General features: G+C 40.4%; 1 protein-coding gene across 2 annotated transcripts in view; it reads left to right on the forward strand.

Moving 5' to 3' along the window:
* The window catches only part of dpysl2b (dihydropyrimidinase like 2b), a 31,996-nt gene extending 16,276 nt beyond the window's left edge, over positions 1-15,720 (forward strand). For both annotated transcript variants that reach the window (XM_085279082.1, XM_085279083.1), the window contains exons 4-14: positions 690-854; positions 1,233-1,294; positions 2,303-2,383; positions 2,735-2,803; positions 3,703-3,823; positions 4,087-4,243; positions 4,358-4,499; positions 6,198-6,368; positions 9,271-9,450; positions 9,713-9,878; positions 11,416-15,720. In XM_085279082.1, coding sequence (XP_085135208.1) covers positions 690-854; positions 1,233-1,294; positions 2,303-2,383; positions 2,735-2,803; positions 3,703-3,823; positions 4,087-4,243; positions 4,358-4,499; positions 6,198-6,368; positions 9,271-9,450; positions 9,713-9,878; positions 11,416-11,507 — 1,406 coding nt within the window. In that variant the 3' untranslated portion in view covers positions 11,508-15,720. The remainder of the gene's footprint in view (positions 1-689; positions 855-1,232; positions 1,295-2,302; positions 2,384-2,734; positions 2,804-3,702; positions 3,824-4,086; positions 4,244-4,357; positions 4,500-6,197; positions 6,369-9,270; positions 9,451-9,712; positions 9,879-11,415) is intronic.
* Positions 15,721-25,886: the final 10,166 nt, after the last annotated feature.

Consider the following 25,886-nt stretch of genomic DNA (forward strand, 5'->3'; position numbering starts at 1 on the left):
AATCAGAAAAACAGTTTCCTCAAGGGGCCTTATATTATATGGTAAAGACTATAATAATACAGAGAAAATCCCAACAATCAAACAACCCCCATCAGTAAACACTTGGCGACAGTGGGAAGGAAAAACTCCCTTATAACAGGAAGAAACCTGCGGCAGGACTAGGCTCAAGGAGGGTCAGCCATCTGCTGTGACCATTTGGGGATGAGAGGAGGAACACAGGACCTTACAAAGACATTCAGTCTACATACATATGTATCAAAGAGGAAAAATAGCAAATGTAAAGTTGGGCATTTTAGCATTGAACTCTATTAAGAATGTGTTTTGGGGAAAGCCTAAAGTGGCCACTTCAGGAACTGCAGTTTCTGCATTCACTGTTTAGCCCTGGAGTTTGCATCTTGCTCTAGATATGAAAGGTTTCTAATCAGACACGTTTCATACAGTTTCAGGTCTGACTCTGGTGTGTAAATATGATCATTTTTAAAAATCAGTTTGTTCCACATGTTCATACAGCCAGGCGTGAAATACATCATTGTCCATTAGGCCTGGATACAACATAACATAAAAGATAGATAAAATACAAGACAGCAGAGTTCCTGTATTTGTGTAGCTGTTTAACCGTGTGTGTGTGTGTGTGTGTGTGTGTGTGTGTGTGTGTGTGTGTGCGTGTGTGCGTGTGCGTGTGCGTCTAGTTGACCATGTGCTACCTGAGCCTGGCACCAGCCTTATGTCAGCCTTCGAGCAGTGGCGTGAATGGGCCGACAGCAAGTCCTGCTGCGATTACTCTCTGCATATCGACATTACCGAGTGGCACAAGGGAATCCAGGAAGAGATGGAGACGCTCGTGAAGGATCACGGTACGTCTCACGTAACCACAGTCATGTTTGATTATCTTGAATTAAAGATTTGCGCGTTGGGAACGTGATTGGAAAAATTAATATTTAGATCTGTTCGATGCAAAAAGATTAACATCAGTCAGTATCAGTCCTGTAACCTGAGTGCAGCAGCCTGCACGTGATGCATTTAATGCAACTTTTTAGAATGAAAGCATCAGAAAGAGATGTTCTACTCACTTTTTAGCAAGACACACGCAAAAACCCACAATAAAGGGTCTTATTTTACACAATAGTTTTCTTGCATTCAAATGATCCAAACTTAGGGTTCATCATCTACCAAGGAACTTCGTATTTAAGTTGGTTAATGATTAGTATTTTTTTCTGCTTTAAACCTTTCAGGTGTTAACTCTTTCCTGGTCTACCTGGCTTATAAGGATATTTTCCAGCTTACTGATGCTCAGGTAGGTTGTCACTGAATTTTTCAGCATATTCTGTATTGTGCTACAATAAATTGAATTATGCTACAGCCCTTCTGTACAAACTCTTTTAGCTTAAAGGCTGCTTATACTTACAGCGGTGATATTAGATATACTGTTGTCCGATCGCCAGGGCAACAAACAGGCATTAAGTATTGACCTAAAGAGGAAGAGAAAGAGATTGAAAGCCTACAGTAAATCTGACCTAATACTATCATAAAAGTCATATCCTACTCTTGATTTTGGCTCACGCGCTCACTCTACAGCGTGACTTACTGTGCGAGTCTGTTTGTCTTGGCTAGGCTTCCCCTCGTGCTGATTTTCCTGTGTGTTTCTCTTGGGAGAGCGACAGGATAATGAAAGCCACAAACTCTCTTTCTGACTGAAAATGAATTAATCCCACCTGAAAGCAGTTTTGAAACAGATCTGTGATGATCTTTGCACCTGTGTGAGGAATGCTGGCAGTTGGGTGCAGCCAGAGTTTATCATTTTCTCTTCCGTGTCAAACTCTGACGGCTTTTTATTGTTGCATGTTTAGCAGTCCTGGTTGGGGGGATGATGACTCGTTCATCACCACAGTTTTTCTTCTGTCTGTGAACTCGCTGTGTTTCCTAAACTTCAGACTGTGGGAGACTCGCTAATAAAGATTACTACACAATCAGTTACCCACAACTGATAGTGGAAAAAAGAGCTTATGTTTGCTAAAATTATTCAATTATAGACTTTAAATCCATCTTTTAAACCAAATAAATACTAGGGTAGACCAAATGTTAGCCCTTTTTCCAATTAGTCACATTCATTCAGACAAAGACATTGTCTGAATGACCCACTGACTTAAAAAGAAAAGATTTTTCCAATATATCACTGCTGGAAATCAAAAAAGCAAAAAAAAACCCCATGCTGTGAGTTCCTCTTCATCTAAAACAATTGATACAACTAGACTTTAGGTCTGTGCTGGAGTTCAAAATTTTACTGTCTTTGTCTTTGCTGCAGGTGTATGAGGTTTTCAGTGTGATCCGCGATCTGGGAGCCATCGCCCAGGTTCACGCTGAGAATGGTGACATCGTAGCTGAGGTATGACTCTTCATACCATAACAAGATGCCATCTGGAGATGAACAGACATGATTTTTCTGCAGGATTTTTGCATTAAATGGAATCTTAACGCCCTAAGCTTTGAGGGTTATGAGATACCGCTTGAAAGCTGGACTTTGAGCTCAAAGACTGTGACACATCAGTTTCTTCTCAGTTGTGACGAAATGTTCAGTGCTAAGCTGTTAATAGCCAACAGATGAGGATAGATATTCTCAGAGCTGCTTAGTTTTCACTGCCAAAGCCAGTCATGACAAACATTCGTCCACCTGCACATGACTCAACATCTCGTATTTCCCAATGCGCTTTGTGTGTGCTCATGTGCGTGTGTTTAGGAGCAGCGCAGGATGCTGGAGCAGGGGATCACTGGGCCTGAAGGACACGTGCTGAGCCGCCCTGAGGAGGTGAGTCACAGCTACAACTCTGTGAAATGTTGCTTGGACTTTGAGGAAAGCGTATCGGTTCATCTCCAAGTTGTTGGGGTTTTTTCGCAGTAGGGGATGTGACCTTTACGGGCTTCAGCGTTGCTGCGTCTGAATCGTTGAAAGTTTTACCTTGAGGCTCTGGATTTTTCACTTCTTTATAATCTTTGTAACTTTCTCCTTTTCCCATGATGAATGTAGATAATCACGCCCTAAAGCCACTTTAATTGAGTACATCCTCCCTGCATAAATCAATGTTATTTTAAAATCAGTTCCTCAGTTTTTCTTCTTAAGGCTTTCTGTATTTTTCTAATTATCATCTGATGAAGGCAGTGATTTCTTAGGGGCCTTAGGGGAAAAAGCACAAGTTAAATTGTCATGGCAGTGCTGCTCCTGCTCAGGTTAATCAAATCTTGACCATTTTCCATGGTCATACATGGAAAAAGAGACATAAAAATAATGAAAAATAGCTTGAAATGTTGCAATAAATTGACCTAGAAAATTTTAAATTCCATATTGCTTTTCACCTCGGAACATTTTCTCTGTCATTTAATCTGTCAGAAAACGTCTCCCTTCAGTGTTTAACCTTGTTGTACCTGCGTTGCTATGCAAGGAGAATATGAGTTAAATATGAAGCTACAGCTCGCTGCTGAATACTTAGATATTTCCTTAATATTTAGCTTAAATTGATTCACCTCATTTATTCATTTTATATACTATATATAAGTTATTTACCTTTATAAATACATGTGATATCTAAAACACCAGGGCATTGACATACTGTTGTGCACACATTAAAATGACGAAGACTGAAATGAAGAAGAGAGGAATAAGAAAGGTCATCACCTCCATCTATTAAAGTGAACTCTTCTGTATTCCAGGTGGAGGCGGAGGCCGTTAACCGCTCTGTGACTGTAGCCAACCAGACCAACTGCCCGCTGTATGTCACCAAGGTGATGAGCAAGAGCGCTTCTGATGTCATCGCTCAGGCCAGGAAGAAGGGTGAGAACTAAGATAAAGATACTGCCCATCGTCAGAGAGGAAAAAGACAATATTAGTGGATTTTCACAATAATATGAAACTAAATTAAATTTAAGCCCAATTTTATGTTATGATTAAGATTAATTATAGAGTAGACTTCACAGAAAACGGTAAAATAAACACAGATAAGTACAAATAGATGCAATGAAGCTTTTGCGTGAGTTCGCATGACATGCACGTGAGGAACATAGGATCTTATGCTATGATGGGACTTGTCTTTATAGGCACTGTTGTCTATGGAGAGCCAATCACTGCAAGTCTGGGAACAGACGGTTCACACTATTGGAGCAAGAATTGGGCCAAAGCGGCTGCTTACGTCACCTCTCCTCCACTGAGCCCTGACCCGACCACACCAGACTATCTCAACTCCCTGCTCTCCTGGTAATTGGATGCAAACACGTTATAGGCAAAGTTAAAAAGAAAATGTCAGCAGTGCTTTTTCTCTGAGCATGACACAGTCCTGTCTGTCTTTTTTGTACTAAACTTATTACATAGTGGAGACCTTCAGGTGACAGGAAGTGCACATTGTCCCTTTAACACTGCCCAGCGTGCTGTGGGCAAAGATGACTTCAGCTTGATTCCTGAGGGTGTGAATGGCACTGAGGAGAGGATGTCTATCATTTGGGACAAGTGTGTGGTGAGTAAATTTTGCTTTTGGGTGGAGTTCACAAGACCCTGTGCAGTCCTGTGAAAACTCCCCATGATTCAGTAGCTTGTAGAACCACCTTTAGCAGCAATAACTTGAGGTAATCATTTTCTGTATGACTTCAGTCTCTCACATCATTATAGAAGTCTTTAGGCCAAGTTTGCTTCAGTTCATTGAGGTTTGCAGAAATTTCTTTATGACGATGGTGGCATTGTGTTAACACTCACCTGAAAGCTCCAGACCAGCAAACTGCCAAAACTTCTGCTTTTATAGAGGTGCTCACACTTTCTGATGCTCAGTTAATCAGGTGCATTTGATTAACAGCACCTGGCTGCTACTTACCCCCTTAATTCCCATGGAAGCGGTAAGGGTGGACTTATTCTTTCACAGGACTGTGTCTCACAATACACTAAAGGCGTTTTCACTCTTGGCTCCATTCTTCCCTCAAAGCAGCTCAGAGCAGTTAGTCAGCTCTTTTCACGTTTATGTTAACACTGTAAATGATGTCAGACCTCTTTTAGGCAAACTGAACTGGGACTCATTTGAGAAGTGTTCGGTTCACTTCAAGTCCACACTGCGGTCTGTTTAACCTGTGCATTGTAAACAGAAACTCACTGCCGGTGTATTATAGGTCTCTCGGCGTCTCTAGGCATGCTGTTGACAATAAGCATGCAACTGCTTAAAAACCAAATTGACATATGGAGTGAAGTAAAGCTTTACTCCAATTTACATCCAGCTAAAAGGGAACGGCTTTATTGGGAATACATCACCGAGCTGTAGGAGTTGTGCCAACCCTAAAAATGTAATTAAAGGGGAATGAGGTGATTTTATAAAAGTAATCTGATACCATCCTTTAAATGTACTCTGTTACAAGTAAAAATGCTAGATTTTGTATCATATTAGATTAAAACTAACAGTACTAAATGAAAAAAAAATTCGCCCCTTACTGTCATTCTGTTAAAAATCTGTCAAAACAATTAGCTTGTTTTTTATTTTTTGTTTTTTGGTACAATAACTTCTTCCAGGATTATTTTCCATGTTGCAGGTCCCCAAAATACATATAAATGGCTCAACATTTTCCAATTTTTAAATTATTACTATTTTTCCCAGTAATTCTAAGCTGTGATAAGGTCAAAGTCACACCCCAGCCATTTCAGTTTGCATAAATACAACAAATCGATTTCAAACCCACTCTAATGCTAAACCTTGTTTCTCTTCAGTGTTTCTGCTTTATCAAACCACATTTGAGCACCAAAATCACAAACTATATCATGAACTATATCATAATAGTAGTATTATGATAGTAGTACTACTATTAGTGGTATAATAGTAGTATAATATATCATAATAATAGTAGGAAAACACCAGTTTAATGCCTGTGACATTAAACTGGTGACATTAAACTATTTAAAAAGTACACTTTGGATAAACTTCCAAGGGTCATAGCTCCAAAAATTCCACCCACTCCTATGTACTTTGAAGGCCAAAAACAGTGCTTTGTCCTCTATCAGATCTACAAAAAACAGAACAAAAACAAGCTAAATTTCTTGGTGCAAGAAGAGGATTTAGGAGGGTTGATCTTGATTAATTCAAAAAAGGGCCGTATGTGAATACACGTGAAACGGACAAAACACAAAAGAGGTCACAAGCTTTGGTAGCTTTCTCACTCTCAGCTCTGACTTATTTCAGGTAACGGGTAAGATGGATGAAAACCAGTTTGTGGCCGTGACCAGCACAAACGCTGCCAAGATCTTCAACCTGTACCCCCGCAAGGGCCGCATTGCTGTGGGCTCAGATGCTGATCTGGTGCTGTGGGACCCTGACGTCACAAAGATCATCTCCGCCAAGAGCCACCAGTCGGTATGGTCCTCAATTATTTCTACATAACTAGCTATTAATACTGACACAGAGGTCTCTTTTCTTCGCTAATGAAAGCCTACCATATACTGACTTTAATTATATACGCTGCATGTGCCAAAAGTTTGCGGGCATTCCAAGCTGCTAAGGAACTGTTTCCTGTTTCTTTCAAACAATACATCGTCATAGCAACAGCGTTAGATGAAAACCAAAAAGCTTGAAGGTCTGAAAAATGGAGCTGTCCAAATTTTGAGTGGTTCTGGTTAATCAGCTAAGAGTAGTTTATAAAAATATAGGACAGCGAACTTCCTGTAAGTCTATTGTGCTGTGACTGTGGATCGGTTTGGGCATGTTTATATTTTAAGAACAGGACTTTTTAACAAAAACTGGAGTCCAGTAACAAAAGTATATATTATCATATTAAACCACTGATGCAATTTAAAGCAGCAGTGTTAAATAAAAACCCACAGGCTTCAAAATATGAAGATAAGATCGTGAAAATACAACCCCTGGACTTCTGGTTTCCTGTAGGTGGCGCTATGACAAAGACTCAGTATTGGAATGCAGATATACTCCTACTTGTAAAAGGCTAGCCTTGAAACTAGCCATTTTGGTAACTCCTTATGAATGAGGAGAGAGCAGTAACTTTAATGACCACTTCCATGACCACAAGAGCCTCAAAACTACATGTATAAATTAAAATCTCATTGTCTCATTCATTTCAAACTGGTGTCAGAGTTCAGGATCCACAGAGAATAGATTATTTAGATTTGGATAAAATTCAGGTAATTTCATCAAGTGATTAATACTGTTTGATAAGCTTTTAATTTGCCCTTGTTAAATTGCTAAAACAAAATATCCTGCATTCTAAAATGTGGACCTTCCTACTTTAACTCTTTCTGAAAGAGTAAATGTAAAAGCTGGTGTGTGACTACTGAATCACTCAAGAGGTTCTTACAGACTGCTCACGGTCTTAAAATGAACAGATCCCACGGGTCAGTTCTTTTCCTGGCCATGTGCATTTTACTAAGCACATGGATCATAGAGGAGAGCTGCTGTTAATGGGTGTGGCTGACGAATTGCACTTGCAGAGGATAGCGGGGCTGACATCCAGAGGTCTGGCAGTTAGGTCCAGGCGTGTCTCTCCATTCCTGATTCCCAATCCAGTTCCTGCATTACCTGTTGGGGAACACGTATATAACATTTGCTTACATATTTACTATGATAACCAGTAGATTTTTTTTTCTACAACCGCAAAGTAGAAACTGTTGCAACGCTATTTTGGGGGGCTTTCTGGCACTGAACAATTACTGTCTTTATGTCTTTGGGATTCTTCTGTGGATTTCTGTTTAGTGTTCTTTAATTGGCAGGTCTCTTCTATTAAATTTCAGAAATGCAATAACATGTTTTGTTAGGAATCTGCACCACAGAGAACCTTAGATGCGACTGCTCTGCTTAACTAGCATGGAGGAGTTTGTGAACGAGCTACTGCTGCTGTGCAGAAATGCCACAGTGAATGACTTTGGGATGTGGGGGTGTGGCTTTGTTGTGGACATGATGCACTTGCCCACCAAAGTTAATATATGCATTTGAAAGCTAATGTGGGGGATTCAACTTTGAAGTCTCTCAGGGGGTGCTATCAATCCGTATTGCCCCATCACTGCCCATCAATGTTTAATGACCTTTCAGTCACACTGAGGCCCTCAAACACACTATTCATTCTTCTAATGCTAATGACACTAATTGTTATGCATGTAACTGATGACATTCAAAATAAGTGGTTGATAACTCTTTTGTTGTGATCAAGGACTCTTGTTTTATGGCAGCCTGACTGCTGAAGAGGGTGTGGGCCTCACACAGCGTCGAGGGGGTGATGTCATCATTAAAATCTGCCAGAGAGCTGGAACACATCATTTCTGATTGTTAGCAGGCCGGTCACTGTGCATCTGTATCCGTGTGTGTATGCATGGAAGACAGAGTGAGCTGTACACGCTCATGGAATCTGTCTTCTTAATCCCGTCATGTTCTTCGGTTTCCTTTTTGTTCCGCTTGGTCAGAAAATAACGGACCAGTGTTCAGGGGAGAAATTGCTCATTTGGAGTGTGTATGCATGCATGTGTGTGGGTGTCATAGGATAACCCAATATACCAGTGATCTCATTTTAGGCTCTGTCAGATTGCCATGACCTCAGCTTTAGCTCAATAAGCTTTTTGGGAGAGGAGTCGTAGGGCTTTCAAACTGGTCACACGGTAACCTCCACACCCTCCATGTCCACACACAAGCACTAAAACAACACCTTCTTCTTCTCTCAGCCTGAAGACTAATGCCTCTGTACTCTGCATTAGTAGGCCCGAGGAAACACTTTTATGTGAGTTAAATCAGTTAAGCTCCTATGAAATTATAGAAATTTTACACAGTGAGTCCTACAATATAACTCTGGCAGCTTTTCAAATAAACATTCAGTGCGAGCTTCATAAGTCTGTGAACTAAAATGGCATGCAGAATGTGCAACAGGAGGTTACGTCAGCCTTATGATAGCGGAAAATAAGCGGGGGGAAGTTGAATGACTGCATCTCCGCTTTGAAGGTATTTCTGTTATGATTTAAAGTGTCGGCATGGCGTTAGGAGGAACAAGCAGCTGCCATAAAACATCACAGGAACACAGCTGTCGGGTGTCAGACAAGAACTTAAAACCTGTTTCAAATCTAAAAGCACCAACAAAAAGGCTTATCTTTAAAATGTCGTACGTACAGTGCAATACAGTTAACAATGCGGGAAAATGTTCAAATATGTAAATACACTCAGATCCTTCAGTCCTTATGTTTGGAATTATATGCTATAATAAAGTAGTGATGTTTTATATTGTATGTTACTTTTGACACTACTGCTGTCCTTCTCCCCACAGACTGTGGAGTACAACATCTTTGAAGGCACAGAGGTGCGCGGCGGGCCTCTGGTCGTGATCAGCCAGGGCAAGATTGTTTTGGAGGACGGGAACCTCCACGTCACAGAGGGCTCAGGACGTTACGTGGTCCGTAAACCTTTCCCTGACTACGTCTACAAGAGGATAAAAGCTCGCAGCAGGGTACAACACTCCTCTTTGTCTGCTAGGGTTTGTGTTTAACCGTTTAATCAGATGGTAACATACTGGAAGTCATTTTGACATTAAAGTTGCTTCCCACACCCAGCAATTTCTTTTACGATTGGTAATTTGTGGAAAATTGGAGGGATGTTACATCTTGTTAGGAATTGGCCAAACTGTCCACACATCCAGCTCCACAGTGTGAATCTTTCCTTGCTAGTTTCCAGTGCTGTGACTGGCCTGTGTCTCATTTCCAACAATGCAGCTGGCTGAGCTGAGAGGCGTACCCAGGGGACTGTATGATGGTCCAGTCTGTGAGGTGTCAGTCACTCCTAAAACCATGACTCCAGCCTCCTCTGCCAAGACTTCACCTGCCAAACAGCCTGGCCAACCCGTCCGCAACCTGCACCAATCTGGCTTCAGCCTATCCGGTCAGTTGTGTTACCATCAGTTCTGGAGTCATTTTTGGGATGTTGAAGCACTGAATCCATTTTGGGGAGAGATTTAAAACCATTTACCTTCTTTTTGTATATCAGAGACTCAACATTGATGAGTCAAATTTTGCACTAAATTTAATCTGTATGAAAAGCCTAAACTAAGGGATTCTTTCATGACATACGGAGTTAAACACTGCATGCATAGCCCCATATTGCTCTCAAATAAGCCATGCATTCATTCAAGTGTAAGGGGCAGACTTTACACTGAAATTGGGTCCTTCTGTTGGACCGTGGCTACCTATCAAAAATAAAATAAAAGAGGCAGTTGGATACTATGCACCAGAAAAATCTTTACATTTGTCTTTCAGAGCTAATAATAATAATACTTGGTAAATTTGTGTGAATATTCATTTCATTATTTTGTTATTGCTGTAGTTTTATATTTATTTCTGTGCATGATTGACAGCTTAAAAAACCTTGCTACAGTATCTCAATCTATCCACTGTCTGAGCCGAGCTGTTTTAGCTACTCTCCCTTGAAGGCCATTTCACTTCTCTTATTGGCTGAGGGACATGTGGTATCTGGCTCCACTGACACCATAAATACCCAAGAGTGGAAAAAGGGTCTGGTACCTGAGCAGTCACTGACGTCATGAATTAAAAGTTTGGCCGCATTAAAAATGAGCAGCCACCATATACTATAATCAGTATATAACACGTCCACTTGAAGTGTGTTGTGTTATGTTTTGTTTGTCTTTTAGTTTGTTAAGATTTTGCATCTTAATTTTGTGTATTAATTACACTCAGACCTCAACATCGCCCACTTTTTAAAGGACAAAATATTTAAAAAGTAGATTTTATTATGCTGGCTGAAGTTTTTCAGCCAGCTATGAGGTAAATAGTAACTGTAAAAATAAGATTTGATTTTGATGAAAAAAATAAAGGAAAATGGGGGAAAGAAAAGGCAAAGCTGCATATTTTACGTTTCAGTGTTGAGGAACTACTCATCCCACGATGCATTGCAAATTTCAGCTTCCATAACAAATGGCTTCCAGCCTTCTCAAATTGAATCGTTTTTCGTTTACATGTGTGTGGCAAAGTGTGGCCTTGTTATCAATACATTACGGTGCTTCATTCTGGACTGCAGTCACCAATTGATGTTTTGTGCTCACATTTACATGGTAACAGCGACCTCCAGCAGCAACCTCCAACAATGTCTCCAATTGGAGACATTGCTGTTTTGGATTGTGGGTAGAGTAGTTTTTCTGCAGTGTCACAAATAAAATGTGTTAGTGTTAAAACAAGGTTGATATCATGCAGACAGGAGCACAGACCATTGTTTCACAGTGTCGTAGCTCGTAGTAGGTTTACTATGGATGGCTATGGCTTGTAATTAAAATCACTGTGGACAATGTGAAGGGGAATTTATGTTTCCTCCTGTGGTTGACTTCCCAAAGGAATTTTTCCTGCCACTTTCTAGTATTACAAAGACCAAAATTCATAAAACTAATCCTTTCCATTCAATCACACAGGAGCTCAGGTTGATGACAACGTTCCTCGCCGGAATACCCAGCGCATCGTGGCGCCCCCAGGCGGCAGGGCAAACATCACCAGCCTGGGTTAGAGCCCCATCCTCAGGCGCTGAGGAGGAAATGAGGATTTGTGGATGTATGGCCAGCAGGAGCTGAAGTGGTGGGGGGTGAAGAAGCTACAGCATTACACCAAGATTCAAACTCTTCACAACACCTCATCAGGCCACCTGTTAGCCTCCAGCCTTCATGTCCTCCTTTGCTGCTTTTTTCCCCACTTCTCCCCCAAAAACCTGTTCCTAGAGGACAGAGTTAGGAAAAAACACACAAACAAAAAAGAAGGTCTGCCTCATATGATGAAAAAATTGACAAAAAAATTGATAACACTCCTTATTTGAGCACTTTTGACTGCATCATTTCATTTTTATACTGTAATTTCTCCCTCCCATGCATCCCTGTGATATTTGCTTTGCTGTTGTTTTCATTGAGGGGTTGAGTAAGACTAACGTGATGTTATGCAGACGATGATGTTGGAGCAGGATGTCTGTTCTTTTTCCATGTTTTTTTTTGCATTTTGTGAGGAGTTAGAATGAAGCATGGATATAAAAACACACTAATTTCCTTTTATTCTTTCTCGAATAGGCCAAACAGTAAGTTGCTTGAAATTGACCAATTTTGCATTTCATTCAGCCAAAAAGAATCTAATACTTCCTTCCAGCTGTTAGAAGTCTGTGATTTGTATTATATCACATTTCAGTCGCTTCATTTTCCAGTCCATTGCTGTCTCTCATACAGTGCCACAATTGATATTTAATTGACTATTCGCCACGAAGACGGCCTTAACATTTGAAAAATTGAACATGGTAATGCTGTACTATGGGTACAGTCTGTTGGGAGTCAGCTGGAGAGTCCTGTGGAGCAGAAGGAGCTTTTGGCACGTAGTAAATAGAGCTTTATTCTTCATCTCTGTGTGTAAGGTCATTGTTAAGTGGGATTGATTTACAGGGGGAAAGAGAAAGTTGTACTTAATGTTACTTCCGACTCGGCCTTTCCTTGCCTTACTTTCTCTTTAGCGCCGTCCTTTTAGAGAACTTTTAGGAGTGTGGGGAAGGTGCCGTTCACAACGCAGCTACATGTCTTCCCATTTGTTTACATTCCCAGGAATCACAAAGGTCCAAATTCTTCATTGACAGCAGTAGAAACATCTGACAACCGTCCGTCACCAAGCAGTGCATTTACATACAGAATGTCTCTCCTTCCAAATGTGACTGTTTTATACTCCCCCCTCCCCTCCACACACACACCTCATTTTCTTTCTACTCTTTATGTGCCTGAACCCACAGAAGTTGTATTGATAGTCAGATTTTAGCTTCTTGTTTTGTTATTGTTTTTGAGGTAAGTGAAGGATGTAAGATAAAAAGATGTAAAATAGCCAGGATTAACCGATTCAAAGGTGCCAGATTTTGCGCTTTCATTGGGCCTATTCTGAAGATAGAGCCCTGTAAAGATGAACAGTGCTTGATATGTTGAAATGTTCTGTTGTTTTATAGTTTTGAACTTGTTGTCAAACTGCTTTTTAGTGTCATTCTGTAACTAGGTGCCTAAGGGCTGAGCACTATTGATTTATGCTTGAAAGTAGACATGAGCTAATGTACTTCTGACTAGTGTGCAGTGTTGATGTGTGAGGAATGGGACACGCACAGCAGGCTCCTGTACAGCTCTCAGTATGGCTGTGGAGTTAACATTGCTTCAGGCTGTACTGCAGCTGTATGCATTGTTCTTCTCCCTTTTCTTTTCTTTTTTTTAACAGCACAGTCTGGTTTTATTAAGTGAAGCAACTGATTTTCACCAGTAACCATCTTTCTGCCTGTGACTAAACGCTGAATAAACTTGACATGAACATAACCAGGGGCACTTATATAAACTGGGCTTAGATTCTTTAAATGCGCCTGTCTAGTTAACATAGTGACAGCAACTTAGGGGAAACCAAAGGTGAAACACATACATATTCCCTACCACTAAAAGGGTTAGGGATCACTTTGAAATACAGTACAAAATAGTCATCAATGTAATATTATACTGGTGGAAAATTGGGTCAAATAACCTTGTCTTTCATTATAAACCACTGATATATATATATTTTTTTAGTGGAGATAATTTATTTGAATTTCAGGGATAGGACTACACCTCAAACACACCACCCTTCCGGTTCTATATTTCTGAGCGCTGTGCCTCCACTACCATGCCAGGGAGCTGTTACCGATCCACACTGTGGCCTTTCCTAAACTGCAGTCACAGGTCCAGGTCCTTGCTCTCTCCAAACGCACTTCTTTCAGTAAACCTAATCATATTTGAGGTGTGATCCCTGCTATTGAAATGAGATATCCTAAGACAGCATGGAGAAGCTCAATTCCAGCAACCATGTCTCCCGTGGTCAGTGGGCACACTGTTAAAAAAAAAGGATGTTTTCATGTAACGGTGCGTACTGCTCCCTTCACACACTGGTGCAAAACTGGCTCTGAAAAGTGGTGGACCTGGATGCTCGATTGAGTGAGAGGACATAGTCTCTTGTTTGAGAAATAGGCATCTAATAGAACTACATATGGCAGCTTTGTTAAATAGTAGCCCTCAGAGCTTCATTGTGCTGGTTTTTGAAAAGACTAGTACACACTGTTGCATGAAAACTCTTTGTGGGGCATTTTGAGAGTGTAAACTAACACAACTGCCCTACCTGCTTGTCTAGCCAAATTTATGGCTTCTTTAGTCACCACATTGCAGGAGGTAGCACTGTGTCACTCAAGCACAGTCTGCTGAATGTATGCCTAGATGGATGCTACATGAAAAATCAGTGATTAATGGCTTCTCATTAGAACAAATGCGCAAAAAGGACATTCCCAAGTAACCCCAAATTTCTGAGTGGTTTTGTGCATAATGTAGATATTAAAAGTTACACTTTCAGCCTTAGTGTTCCAGGTTTTTTCCCCTCTGAAAAAACAGGAAGTCTGTAGAAGGCAGACTCTTTCAGCATTACAAATGCTTTATGTATTTAAAGAATCCAAGGCAGACGGGAATGTAATAAATGCACGTCTCTGAAGCATTCAAATATGTGACGAGATAGGAATGTCTTCAAGGCAACTTAAACCTCTGCAAGTCAGAAGTGGAGAATTTTACTGTTTCACAGTTTCTTAATTCTTTTGATACTTTTCAAAAACTTCTTCAACATCCATGTTAGCATTCTGCTGCAGCTTGTAGTAAATCCAGTTACCGCTTTTTCAACGTTGGTTAAAAGTGTAGGTGTGGGTGAGGCCCACAACACCAGCACAGTCTGGCTGCATCTGCTCCTTTCGCTCTCCCTTTTCCTTCTTTCTCTTCCTCCCTTCTTGGCTCTTTGGTTGTTTCTGGCTGTTGCCATAGAGACAGACCCCTCCACTCTCATGGGGTTCTTGCTTTTTTTGTTTGTCATGGCAACGCTTTGTCAAATTTGAGGTTGCCATCAGCAACCCGTCCTGACCTGGAGCTATTAGTACAGGTTTTTGCGGACACACACACACACACACACACACACACACACACACACACACACACACACACACACACACACACACACACACACACACACACACACACACACATTTTTTTCATTATTCACTTAGAGTGCTGAAACATTACTACATAATCCTGTGCTGGGTTATGTGGAATTCAGAATGCTACCATAGTTCACAGTGCACTGCAGACTATTGAGGGAACACACACACACACACACACACACAGACACACACAGACTCTTAGCACACTAAAGAGCAAGGAGCCGTTGCTGCATTGCAGCGCCTGTGCCTGAAAAAAATCACTCGGATATTAAATACTAGCTGTCATTATTGGCATCCTCTTCGTGTCCCATGCCTCCTCAGTTTACACGCATACACACACTTATACTCCTTTAATGCTCTGTCAGCTTGGATGCTTTTTCTATGCCATATTATTGCTAATGATATACGAGTGATATGTATGTAAGCAACATGCTGCAGATTGAGAGGAGCTTCTTTCCATTCTGAGGTTGTTGATGCTGTCAAACATCTCCTTTGCCACCTGCAGCCCCTCCGTCGCCCTCTGTAAGCCTTTAACCTTTGTGAAAGTGAAACTCTGTGATGGTATTTGTCTTGGTGGCTGTGGGGTTTCTGGGATGCTTGCTCACTATGTCAAATCCCACGGATGGTGATGTAAAAAAAAAAAAAAAGGAAAAAAGAAAGAAAAAGAAAAGAAAGTAACAGCGAGGACTTCAATGAATTAAAAAAAATGAGAAAAAATGAATTAAGTCTGTGTGTTTTTCATTACCTATTATGCGTTGTGTTAAGCGACATGTTTTCCACACAGTGCACCACACTGACTTTGATGTAGTAAAGGAAGGGATAACTATTAGACAGGTGAATTAAAGGCCCTAAGGCTTTAAAATCCATAAGAAAATAAAAAGTCATTTGGTCCCTAAATAAAATAAACACACTTATCAATAAATATATATTTCACCAAATCATTATTTATATAGCAGTATCCTTCCTGTTATCTTGGAGAACCACCTTTAACAGCAATAATGTGAAGTTTTTTGTGTGATTTTATCAGTCTCTCACATCATTATGGAGGAATTTTGGCCCACTCTTCTTCACAACATTGCCTCAGTTCATTAAGGGCATTCTTTTATGCACGGCTCTAAGTTTTCCCACCACAGCATCTTAATCGAGTTGAGGTCTGTGCTTTGACTGGACCACTGCAGCGCCTTCATTTTTTTGTTTTTTAGCCATTCTGGCACAGATTTGCTGCTTTGCTTGATATCACTGTCCTGCTGCATTTCAGCTAAGTTTTAGCTGTCATCTAGGAAAAGAGGCTTTCTCCTGGTAACCCTTCCAGACAAGCCATGCTTGTTCAGTAGAAACTTTGTGCAGTTTCTCTGAGCATTGCACAGTCTGACCGTGACGTGAATTTGCTGGGAAATCCACTCCTGGGAAGACTGGCAACTGTTTTGAATGTTTTCCACATGTGAATTATCTTTTTCACTACAGAATGATGAACTTCAGATTGTTTGGAAATGACTTTATAACTTTTCCCAGATTGATGGGCAGTAACAGTTGCTAACAGTTGTTAACACACGCACGCACACACGCACGCACGCACGCACGCACACACACACACACACACGCACTTGAATGCTCCAGACCAGCAAAATGCCCAATTTTGTAGGAAAAAATAAAAACACAGTCTAATATGTGTAATATGCCCTTTTGTTGTTCATCTGAAGTTATATTTAAAAAATTTTAGAACTTGATGAGGGAAGGAAAATCCTCCCCCTCTCCCCTTATGTATAAAACTTTCGACTTGAAAGAAGCTGTACTTTGTTTTTATATTACGGTATTTATGAATAACTGTTTTAGGAAACTGTGTTTCATTTAGCCCAATCCGATCAGTTAAGATAGATACCTCTCATTGCACCTCTGGCATGATCTGTAACCAGTCCTTAATCACAGCAGAAGTTTTAGTTTACATGATTTGAGCGCCCTCTGTTGGCATTAAGTAGGTGTGATCGGGTAGTGTTTACAATTTTTGCACTAGAGAGACACGGCCAAGGAAAAGGCCATACTATTTCACAGCACATTTAAAAAGCAAAAAAAAGCTAATAAATAAAATTAAATTAAATTAAATTTAAAAAAAAAATACACATTCTCCACATTTGTGTATTACAGGCTTTTCATAGACCATTGAAGGTTAGAGAGCTACAAATAAAGGTAAGACATGATGCACAGTTTTCTTTAAAGAAATAGAAACAAATGTAAACGCTTAGAGGTTTTTGTCATTTAAAGGTGTAAAAAAATCACCACTCAAGTAAAGTCTTTGTAAAATCAAGTGGTGGATGTTTTTGCACTAAATCTTATGTTGCCTTTTATCGTTCGTCATCCTTTTAGAAAGTGAATGATTTAAGGTCCCAGCATGCTTTAAAGGGAAAAACATTAAGGACTGTTCTGAGGCCTTGGCGTAGAAATAACATCAACTTCGATACAATTATCTTTTCCAAAAATGTAATCAACAATGCGATACCATATTTAAACTTTTTCACTATCACTTGGCATTTCCCTCTGTTAGGGATACAAACCCTCTATTAAACTGCACAGACTGCAGTGCTAACCTGATGGATGGCAGCATTACTCTTTGCTCTCTTTATTCAATGCAAATGCCAGCACCTATTTTTGGAACAGCCCTTGTTAAAGAAATTACTGATGTCACCCTTGGCTGAACATGCGATGGGTAACAAAAGTGAGTGTGTGAAGAATGAACCCATGACTCATCTGACTGTGCAAAGCACTTTGCTGTCAGAGAAATGCTGTCAGTGTAGTTCAGACAGACAAATGAAGGTGCAGTACTGCAATGCCAGAGACTGACTGAATGAATTTTTGGATTCAGCTAAATGTTATGAATTCATTTCCAAACTCTTGTAGAGCACTCGAGTGGAAAGGTCCTGTCTCCAACCCTGGTTGAACACCTGAGACCTGTCTGTTTGCAGTCTGCATGTTTCCTCCTACAGTCAAGATGTGCACATTAGATGACCTGCAAAAATTAATGCATGCTTCTTGCTGAGAATCTACTGGCCTTTCCATCTGCTGGAGGTAAACCATGGTGCACCACACCTTCTGCTCATTGCATTGGGGAACAGTCTCCAGCAGTCTGCAACACTGAATATAGAAATCAGTCATACAAAGTTTATGCAGCCTATTATAGTTCTACCTTGAAGCAAAGACACATTAAATTCATGCATCCTCTGTTTCTTCACACTCTTGCGGAATGAAACTCACGAGGGTAATTTTATGTGTAGAAAATAAAACAATTACCTGATGCTATGACTGTTAAAAAACTGGGGTGTTTGTGATGTGCTTCTTTTTTGCCGTTTGAAGTGAAGACATGCAAGAGGAAGTTTGAGAACTGCTGCACTACAAAGTGAATGCAGTAAATCTTCACCAGGAAGCATGCATCAAAACTCTTTTACACTAGGTGGCAATGCTGTCATCCTGTTCGCCTTGCTCTCTCTGCTATGGAGTGTTTGTGGGATTTCCTTTTTCCAACTGGTGAATGAAAAAAAAAATCTGTTGCTCTCCTTGCAAATCTCTCATGTTGGTGTACAAACTGCTTGAAAGAAAAATCACTTAGATTGGCACAACATTAGTGATACAATCAAAATGTGGTGGTAATCAGCAATTACTACAACTACCTGCAGGGCCTGTTCTCAAGAGCGTTAAAGTCAAAAGCCATCATTTCCTGTAACATAAAAGGCTTCAGAGGTGCTTTTATATGCTCTCCTCAGAGGCACATGAAAAAAATGTGGGGAAAGATCTCAAAAAATATAAACTGAGTAAAGAACGGATTGAAATTTAAATTCTGCAAGGATTTCCTCTTCAGGTACAAGCCCTGCTCGCATCCTCTCAAGGAAAGTGGGAAATGTTTGTTGCATTATGGTATATAATAAAATGCAAAGGAGTGCCATGTTATGTCACACAGAGCCCCCTGGTGGCCACTTCATTAAAAGACTTTGTATGTCTATCATAAGGCTGACACATACAGACAGTCCAGAGTTCCCAGACAGTGGAAAGTCATTTAAGGTAAGTGTCATATCTTTGGGCTGTAGGAGGAACCTGTATCACCTGTAGGAAAGCAACAAAGATTGAGATTGAGGGTGCACATTTTTGACAAAATGTTCCAGTTAACCACATCCTCTGAATTTAATTCATATACAGATTCAGTGGGCACTTTGTAAGGTACACCCAAGTATTACTTGGACCCCCTTTTACCTTCGCAGCTGGTAAAATTCTTCATGGCATAGAGTCAGATGGGTACATGTTGGATATGGTCATCAGCGATATTCAGATAGCCTGGTGTTGAAAACTATTCTCAGCTAAGGAGCCCAGAGTGTTCCAAGAAAATATCCCCCACACCATTACACCACCACCAACCTGAATTGTTGATACAATGCAGGATGGATCCATGCTTTCATGTTGTTTACACCAAACTCTGATTCTGCCTTTCAAATGTTGCAGCAGAAATCAAGACTCATTAGATGAGGCAACATTTTTCCAATCTTTTGCTGTGCAGTTTTGATGATCCCATGCAAACTGTGGCCTTTATTGTTCTTAGCTGACAGGAGTGATACCCAGTGTGGACTTCTGTTGCATTTGGAAATGCTCTTCCGCATACTGATATTGATGTCTTTTTGTTCTCTTCTTATGTTAGAGGGAAAGATGGGACATTTTTCAGTTTAAATAGACTGCCGAATTGGAAAGGGTGTGTTTGGAATATAGATATTGCCAGCTTAGAGTTCTGATTATTATAACAGATTTGCACAAGGCTTTCTGTTGACTATATTACGATGGATATAGGCACTATGACCGATTGGTTATTGAAGTCCACGCTTGAAACCTGGATGTGAGCGTTTTGTTCGAGACCCTCTTGGTGTTTTGAAATGGGACGTGACTACTGAGGCAGATCTGACCGAGAAACAGAGGACACTGCAAGTATGACTCCAGCTCGTTTTCAAAATGAAGATCTTGTACTCAGTAAGACGTGAAACAAGCAAGACTGTAAGCCCATCAGGAAAGTTTTTAATGAGGTCATAGATCAATTAGTATTGTTTTCCTATAGAATTTTGTACAACTGGATGAGTCACCCGTGCTGTCCATGAAAAAAAAAATCTAGAATAAATGCACTTCTACAGGCTTCAGTGTTCAGGCTTTTCGGCTACTGCTGTCTTTTATATACAGTATATGGAGCTGGCATTTTTTGTTTTGTTTTTTTCTTTGATTCTTTTGTGGTTTTTCTCTCCTTTTCTTCCCGTCTTTGTCGGGTTCTGGCTGCTGTCATTCTTTGATTGTTTCCACCTGTCCTCTCCTACCTCAGTGTATTTAGCTGCGTGTCTCGCCAGCTGTCATGTGTTAGTCAGTCACTTGCTGTTCGGAAGCTTCCACCAGTGTTGAAGCTCTATCAGCAAACTGTACTGGTGTATCAAAAGTAGAAGTGTGTAGAAACATGTCCAAAATGTTCATTTAGATTAACAGTGATTCACAAACTCATGATACCTTACACAGTTTAATTTTGAAGTGACAGACAAAGGGTCAAGCCCCCGCCCCTAAAGAAAATGTCATAAGAGACACGATGAACATTATTTGAAATGCAAACAGAATTATCAGATAGCAACAGTACCAAACAGCTGAATGCAAGCCTCAAACAGTTTCCTTCATATCTGTGTTTTGAGCTGATTTTTAACAACGGCTTGATTTTTGTAAAGCAGTCAGGCTGAAGAGTTTTCTTCTCTTTCTTCTCATTTTTTAAGAAATGAAAAGATCCACATGAAGTCCTAATTAGCTTCAAAGTGTCAAGGTTGACATAAATTATATTCACAAACTTGCTACATTTCCTAAGCTCCCAGCCTTTATTAAGTGGCAAACTGGGACGCTACCACTGCTGACAGAAGTGTATTGACCTTTAGATGAATCCACTAACCTTTTAAAGATTGCTATTTGGTGGCTGAAGTCAAACTGTGGTTACACCACAGATCACTGCATTGTGTTTTTTAGAAGCCATAAACCATCTTTTTATGACACTAACATCACTTTCCTTCCTTCTGAATAGGAAGAAGACCTTCAAATGCATCTCTCCATTCAGTTACTGTGAAAAATTGCTCTTTAATTTTTAAAGCTTACAGTAAAGAGATTTTATGTCCATTCCCACTAGACTTTTGGATAAAGGCAAAAGCAATTTCAGTGAACTAGAAAGGATCAATGTGCCAGATGTCAGCTGCCTGCTTTTAAAAACTAGTGTTCAGTGACGCGAGTATTAAATGCATCTTACATGGTATCAGCACCTTTTCGTGTGCAGGGGCTTTAAGTCCTCTCTCGTTAATTTTCATTCATGACTGCCAGCATTCAAACCAGTTATTTTAAGTCCACAAACACAGGCACAATAGTTCCAAATGCCAGCACTGAAAAGGTGTTAGGAAGAGATAAATTATTTGAATAATTCATGGAGTGAATATGGGGAGTCATTCAAATGTTTTTGGATTTTTAGATTGCTTTTATAGAGTGTTTTAATTTGCTCAGATGTAATATAAAAATGCGGAAGCAACAGCTTAATTTTCTCGAGCACCAAAAAAACCCACCGGTATGTCACTGCAGACCTTAACTACAGTATATTGATCTGGCAGCTTGTTTGTATTCCTTCACAGACTGTGTTCAGTTCTGGCACCGTGCCGGCAGATGCAGTGCCTGCTTCACTAATAGTAGAGCAGCTGCAGGCTTTGTTGTTCTTTATAGATTTTCAAGTTCCTTCACTACCACAAAGGTCTGCTAGTTATTCTGGCTGATTTAGGCTTCTGGAGAGGTTGAAGTTTAAGAAGCTGCAGAGCTCTGAAAAACGTGAGGGTACAAAACTCAAAGTGAATAATAAAGATGCATATAAAGATGACAGTCAAGCTCTGTCACGGTGCCAAAAGAGAGGTTAAGTCAGGGAAATATGTAAGAGCACCTGTGTTGGTGCGTGGTGTGTGGATGTGAGATAGCTTTCATCTGTGCTTACTTGTAGCTTGTCAATGAAAACGCATGTTAAGAAGGAATACTCACTAACACAAATATAACACCAGCCAATTACATGGAGGCAAGCTAATGCATCCAGCCATATAGACATTGTCAAGGCAACCTGTTGAAGTTCAAACCGAGCATTAGAACAGAGGGAGAAAAGGGTGTTTGAAGATGGTATGGTTGTTAGTGCCTGATGAGCTGGCCTGAGTATTTCAGAAACTGTGGATCCACTGTAAGTTTTCATGTCTCTTAGGTTTACAGAGAATGGTTCGAAAACGATAAAATATCCAGTGAACAAAGGTCAGAAGAGGCAAATGGCCAGACCTCTTCCAGCACAAACAAATTCAAAGCTTGGGTCCATCCCGCCTTGTATGAGCAGTTCAGTCTGCTGAACTAATGGTGTGTTTTCTTGGCATACTTTGGGGCCTTTACTACCAACTGAGTATACTTTAAACATCACTTTAAACATCACAGCCTACATGAGTATCGTTGCTGACCATATCCATCCTTTTATAACCACAGTGGACCCATCTTCTGATAACCGCAGCCAGCAGGATAACATGCCATGTCACAAAGCTCGAATCATCTCAGCCTGGTTTCTTGAACATGACAGTGAGTTTACAATACTTGAATGGCCTTCATAGTCATCAGACCTCAGTCCAGGAGAGCACCTTTGGGATGTGGCGCAATAGAAAAAAAGTGTAGCAACTGTGTGATAGTAACAATAAAATATGGATTGTGTTTCCTGCACATTGTTGAATCTATACCACAAAAATACACATAAGGTGTAACTTGTGAAGTGGACAGGTGACTGCATATATTCTAATAACCACTAGTTTATGTTGTCTGTTACCAGTTCTGTGCTGTTTTGATACACATGTTTGCCCCAGTGTAGCCAAATTTAACACTGCAAACTGTCTGAAAGAAATGTCAATTGTTGTGTGTGTTTCCATCTGCTTCTGTTATCCAGATATTCTTAGGAAGGTGAAATGTAGCAGTCTGGCTGATTGTGTGCTGGGTGGACTTGAATCGATAAAAAATGAAGAAGACAAAATAATTTAAAAAAGCAGCATTAAGTGGTGCTTGTCCCAGATATTTGTTTGTGGAACAACATGTGCTTTTTTTGGCTTGTTTTCACGTCTTTATCACATACCATATTGTTTTTTAAATATATTTGCCAACTTTTTCTACCTTAGCCAAGTGTTAATAACTTACACTATTTCTTTCTTTGTTCTTTTTTCTTTTACATTTTTTTCCCGACATTCCAAACTCAGTTTTCTGTGCAAAATTGAAAATGCATATTTACATAATTGTGTGTGTATGTGTGTGTTTTATTGTTTCTGTAAGTAAAAAAACAGGGCAATCGACCGTTCATATTGGAATGGAGGAGTAATAGATTGCGGAGAGGTTTTACCTCAGTTCAGGTGAGACAGAGCTGAGCTAAGACTGGTTTGGAGAGAGGTGCCAACTGGAGTAACTGGTATACCAGTTGTGCATCTACTAATTAGCTTTTCATTCAGTGGTGGGCTGCAAGCTAGGAGACACGTAGAGAAGCACTCAGCTGCTGGTCCCTGCCAGTCTGCACAGGGAGCCTGGGATATTGTTTAGAGAGAGCTGTGCATGTTCAGTGGGCATTTATTTCATGTTACCTAAAGTGTATGTCTTGGAAAATATAAAGTATGTGTACTGCCAAAGTTATGTACCGAGAGTGTTGAGGTGGACCCACGGAGAGTGGAATCTCGGACCTCATAAGTACTTTCTAACACAGAGCGATGGAAACAGACCTCTGTTATGAACATCTGTAGAACTGTTCTACCGATATTTCAGGAAACCTCTATGGGTTTTGAGTTGGGACACAACAATGTCCATCTCTGATGTACTGAGGCAGACAGCAACTATGTCCCAGAGCTATTGCTGACCTTAGTTTGTCGCAGCGTTTAAGGCCACCACCTCAAGCCTGCAAATCGAATCACATGAGTAGACCAAAAAGTAACGGCATAATCCATTTGAAAAGCGCAAGCACAGGATTTAGAAAAAAATACAGCATAGGTAGAAAACATAACAACAGAACGAGAGAGCCTCAGTAGTCTGAAATGCAGGCTCCACGTGTCTCCAGGGAGGCACTAAAAACTGATGCATACTGATATTGGCAAAGTGAATTGTTCGGTTCCTAACATCAAGCATAAATCAGTAGTTCTGGAGAATGAGCCTGCAGCCAGATGACATATTAAAGGAAAAACCTAAACAATTACGGGAAAAAGCACAACAAATCCGGTCGCTTTATCATCAGGCGCACCGAGCTGCACAGCGAGGCAGTCAACATCCAACATGCTATGTGGCATTTATTAAAATTCTGAGCACGTCCAGCTGTTTCTGTGTCAAAATGGCAAGAGGGAAACGATCTAAGTGACTCTGAAAGGGAGTTCATTGTTGGGGCATGGATGATTGCTCAACTGACAGATGCAAGGAACAGTGACTAAAGTGACTTCTGTGGTTATCGCTAACTGAAAAAGATCAGTGGCGGGGCTTGGAAATTGTGGTTGACAGCCCTTATTTGAGGGCTGTGATGCTTGTGCATTAGTGTGATAGGTAAGAAACGAGTCGTCCTCAGGTGCCTGAGAATGTCAGAGCAGGACGTGATGTGACTGTCAGTAAGAGCAGTCCACTGGTGAATACCTAGAGTGGGATATTATACTAGGGTTGCAGTGCATGAACCTGTTACAGGGATGAAAGCAGGGTGGAAGCTATAAATACTAATCTAGAGATAAAAAGGACATATATCAATATCAAAAGACCAGAAGAAAGGCTTAAGACTTGAACCCTACAGTGAGGGGCTCAGTGGACACATCTTTACCAATAAATGTGCAATATTTACCACAACAGCGTATCTTAAGTAAAATTAATAAATAGCTGTGTGCTGAAAATATCTCGATCTCAAAGTCTCCACTTTTTAGTTTACCTCTCCTAACCATCAACTGCATTACTTGACATGCAGCCAGAGCAGCAATCCTCTTTCTGACATATTGACATCCACTTGCTGTCATAAAATTCTTATGATGGATATGCATTTTCTGAACGCGCTGGGTGGTATGTGCTATCCACATGAGCCAGTGTGATTTGAGATGTCCCCACATGATTCCACATGCACCTCTGAAACATTTTGTGTGCTTTCAGCTGAGATTTGGATGTGATTTCTGTAAACAAGTCCTCCTTCTCCCATCTCCACCTGACCCGCCACTTAATGGGTCATAGTGCCTCTCCAAAGAAATGGAAATTACGACATGCACCAGTGTTTCTGCTGCTGGTACGAAAACCCAAAGGAAGCACATTACTCAACAGACAGTTTAATGAAAAGATGATTTTGAAGTGAACTCTACAGAGGGGCTGGGGTTTGGCATTAAACTTTACTTACTGTGCATGGGAAATAAGGGTGTCTGGCAGCTCATACCAACTCCTTTCACCAGCAAAAGAGAGGAAAATAGGTTAAATTATACATCATTAGCCTTCAATGAATATACAAAGAATCAAAATTACCAGTATTAGAAGAATAAAGAGAGAACAAGGAGTTTTCTGTACCACATTCTCATCATTTAGAGAAATATTTCAGCTGCCATTTGCTGCTCCCAACTTCTGGCTTCACAGAAACAGAAAGTTAATTTACGTATGAACCCCCAGCCCGAAAAAAAATAAATAAATATATGGTTGTTCTTCACTGTAGGATTATCTTTTCATGCAACTCCTGATTGCTCCTTTCACTACTTGCACTTGCACATCTGTATCAAGCTCTAAACTCCTCCAGTGAGTCAAAAAAGTGAACCTTGGACCCTTATTTTCATTTTGAAGGTGAGGACTGAGTCACTGAGAGCTAAATGT

This window comes from Mchenga conophoros, linkage group LG7 (genome assembly GCF_057382185.1).
Source record: "Mchenga conophoros isolate Kocher_MC1m ecotype Shallow Benthic linkage group LG7, M_conophoros_male_GT1.1, whole genome shotgun sequence".
Lineage (NCBI taxonomy): Eukaryota > Metazoa > Chordata > Actinopteri > Cichliformes > Cichlidae > Mchenga > Mchenga conophoros.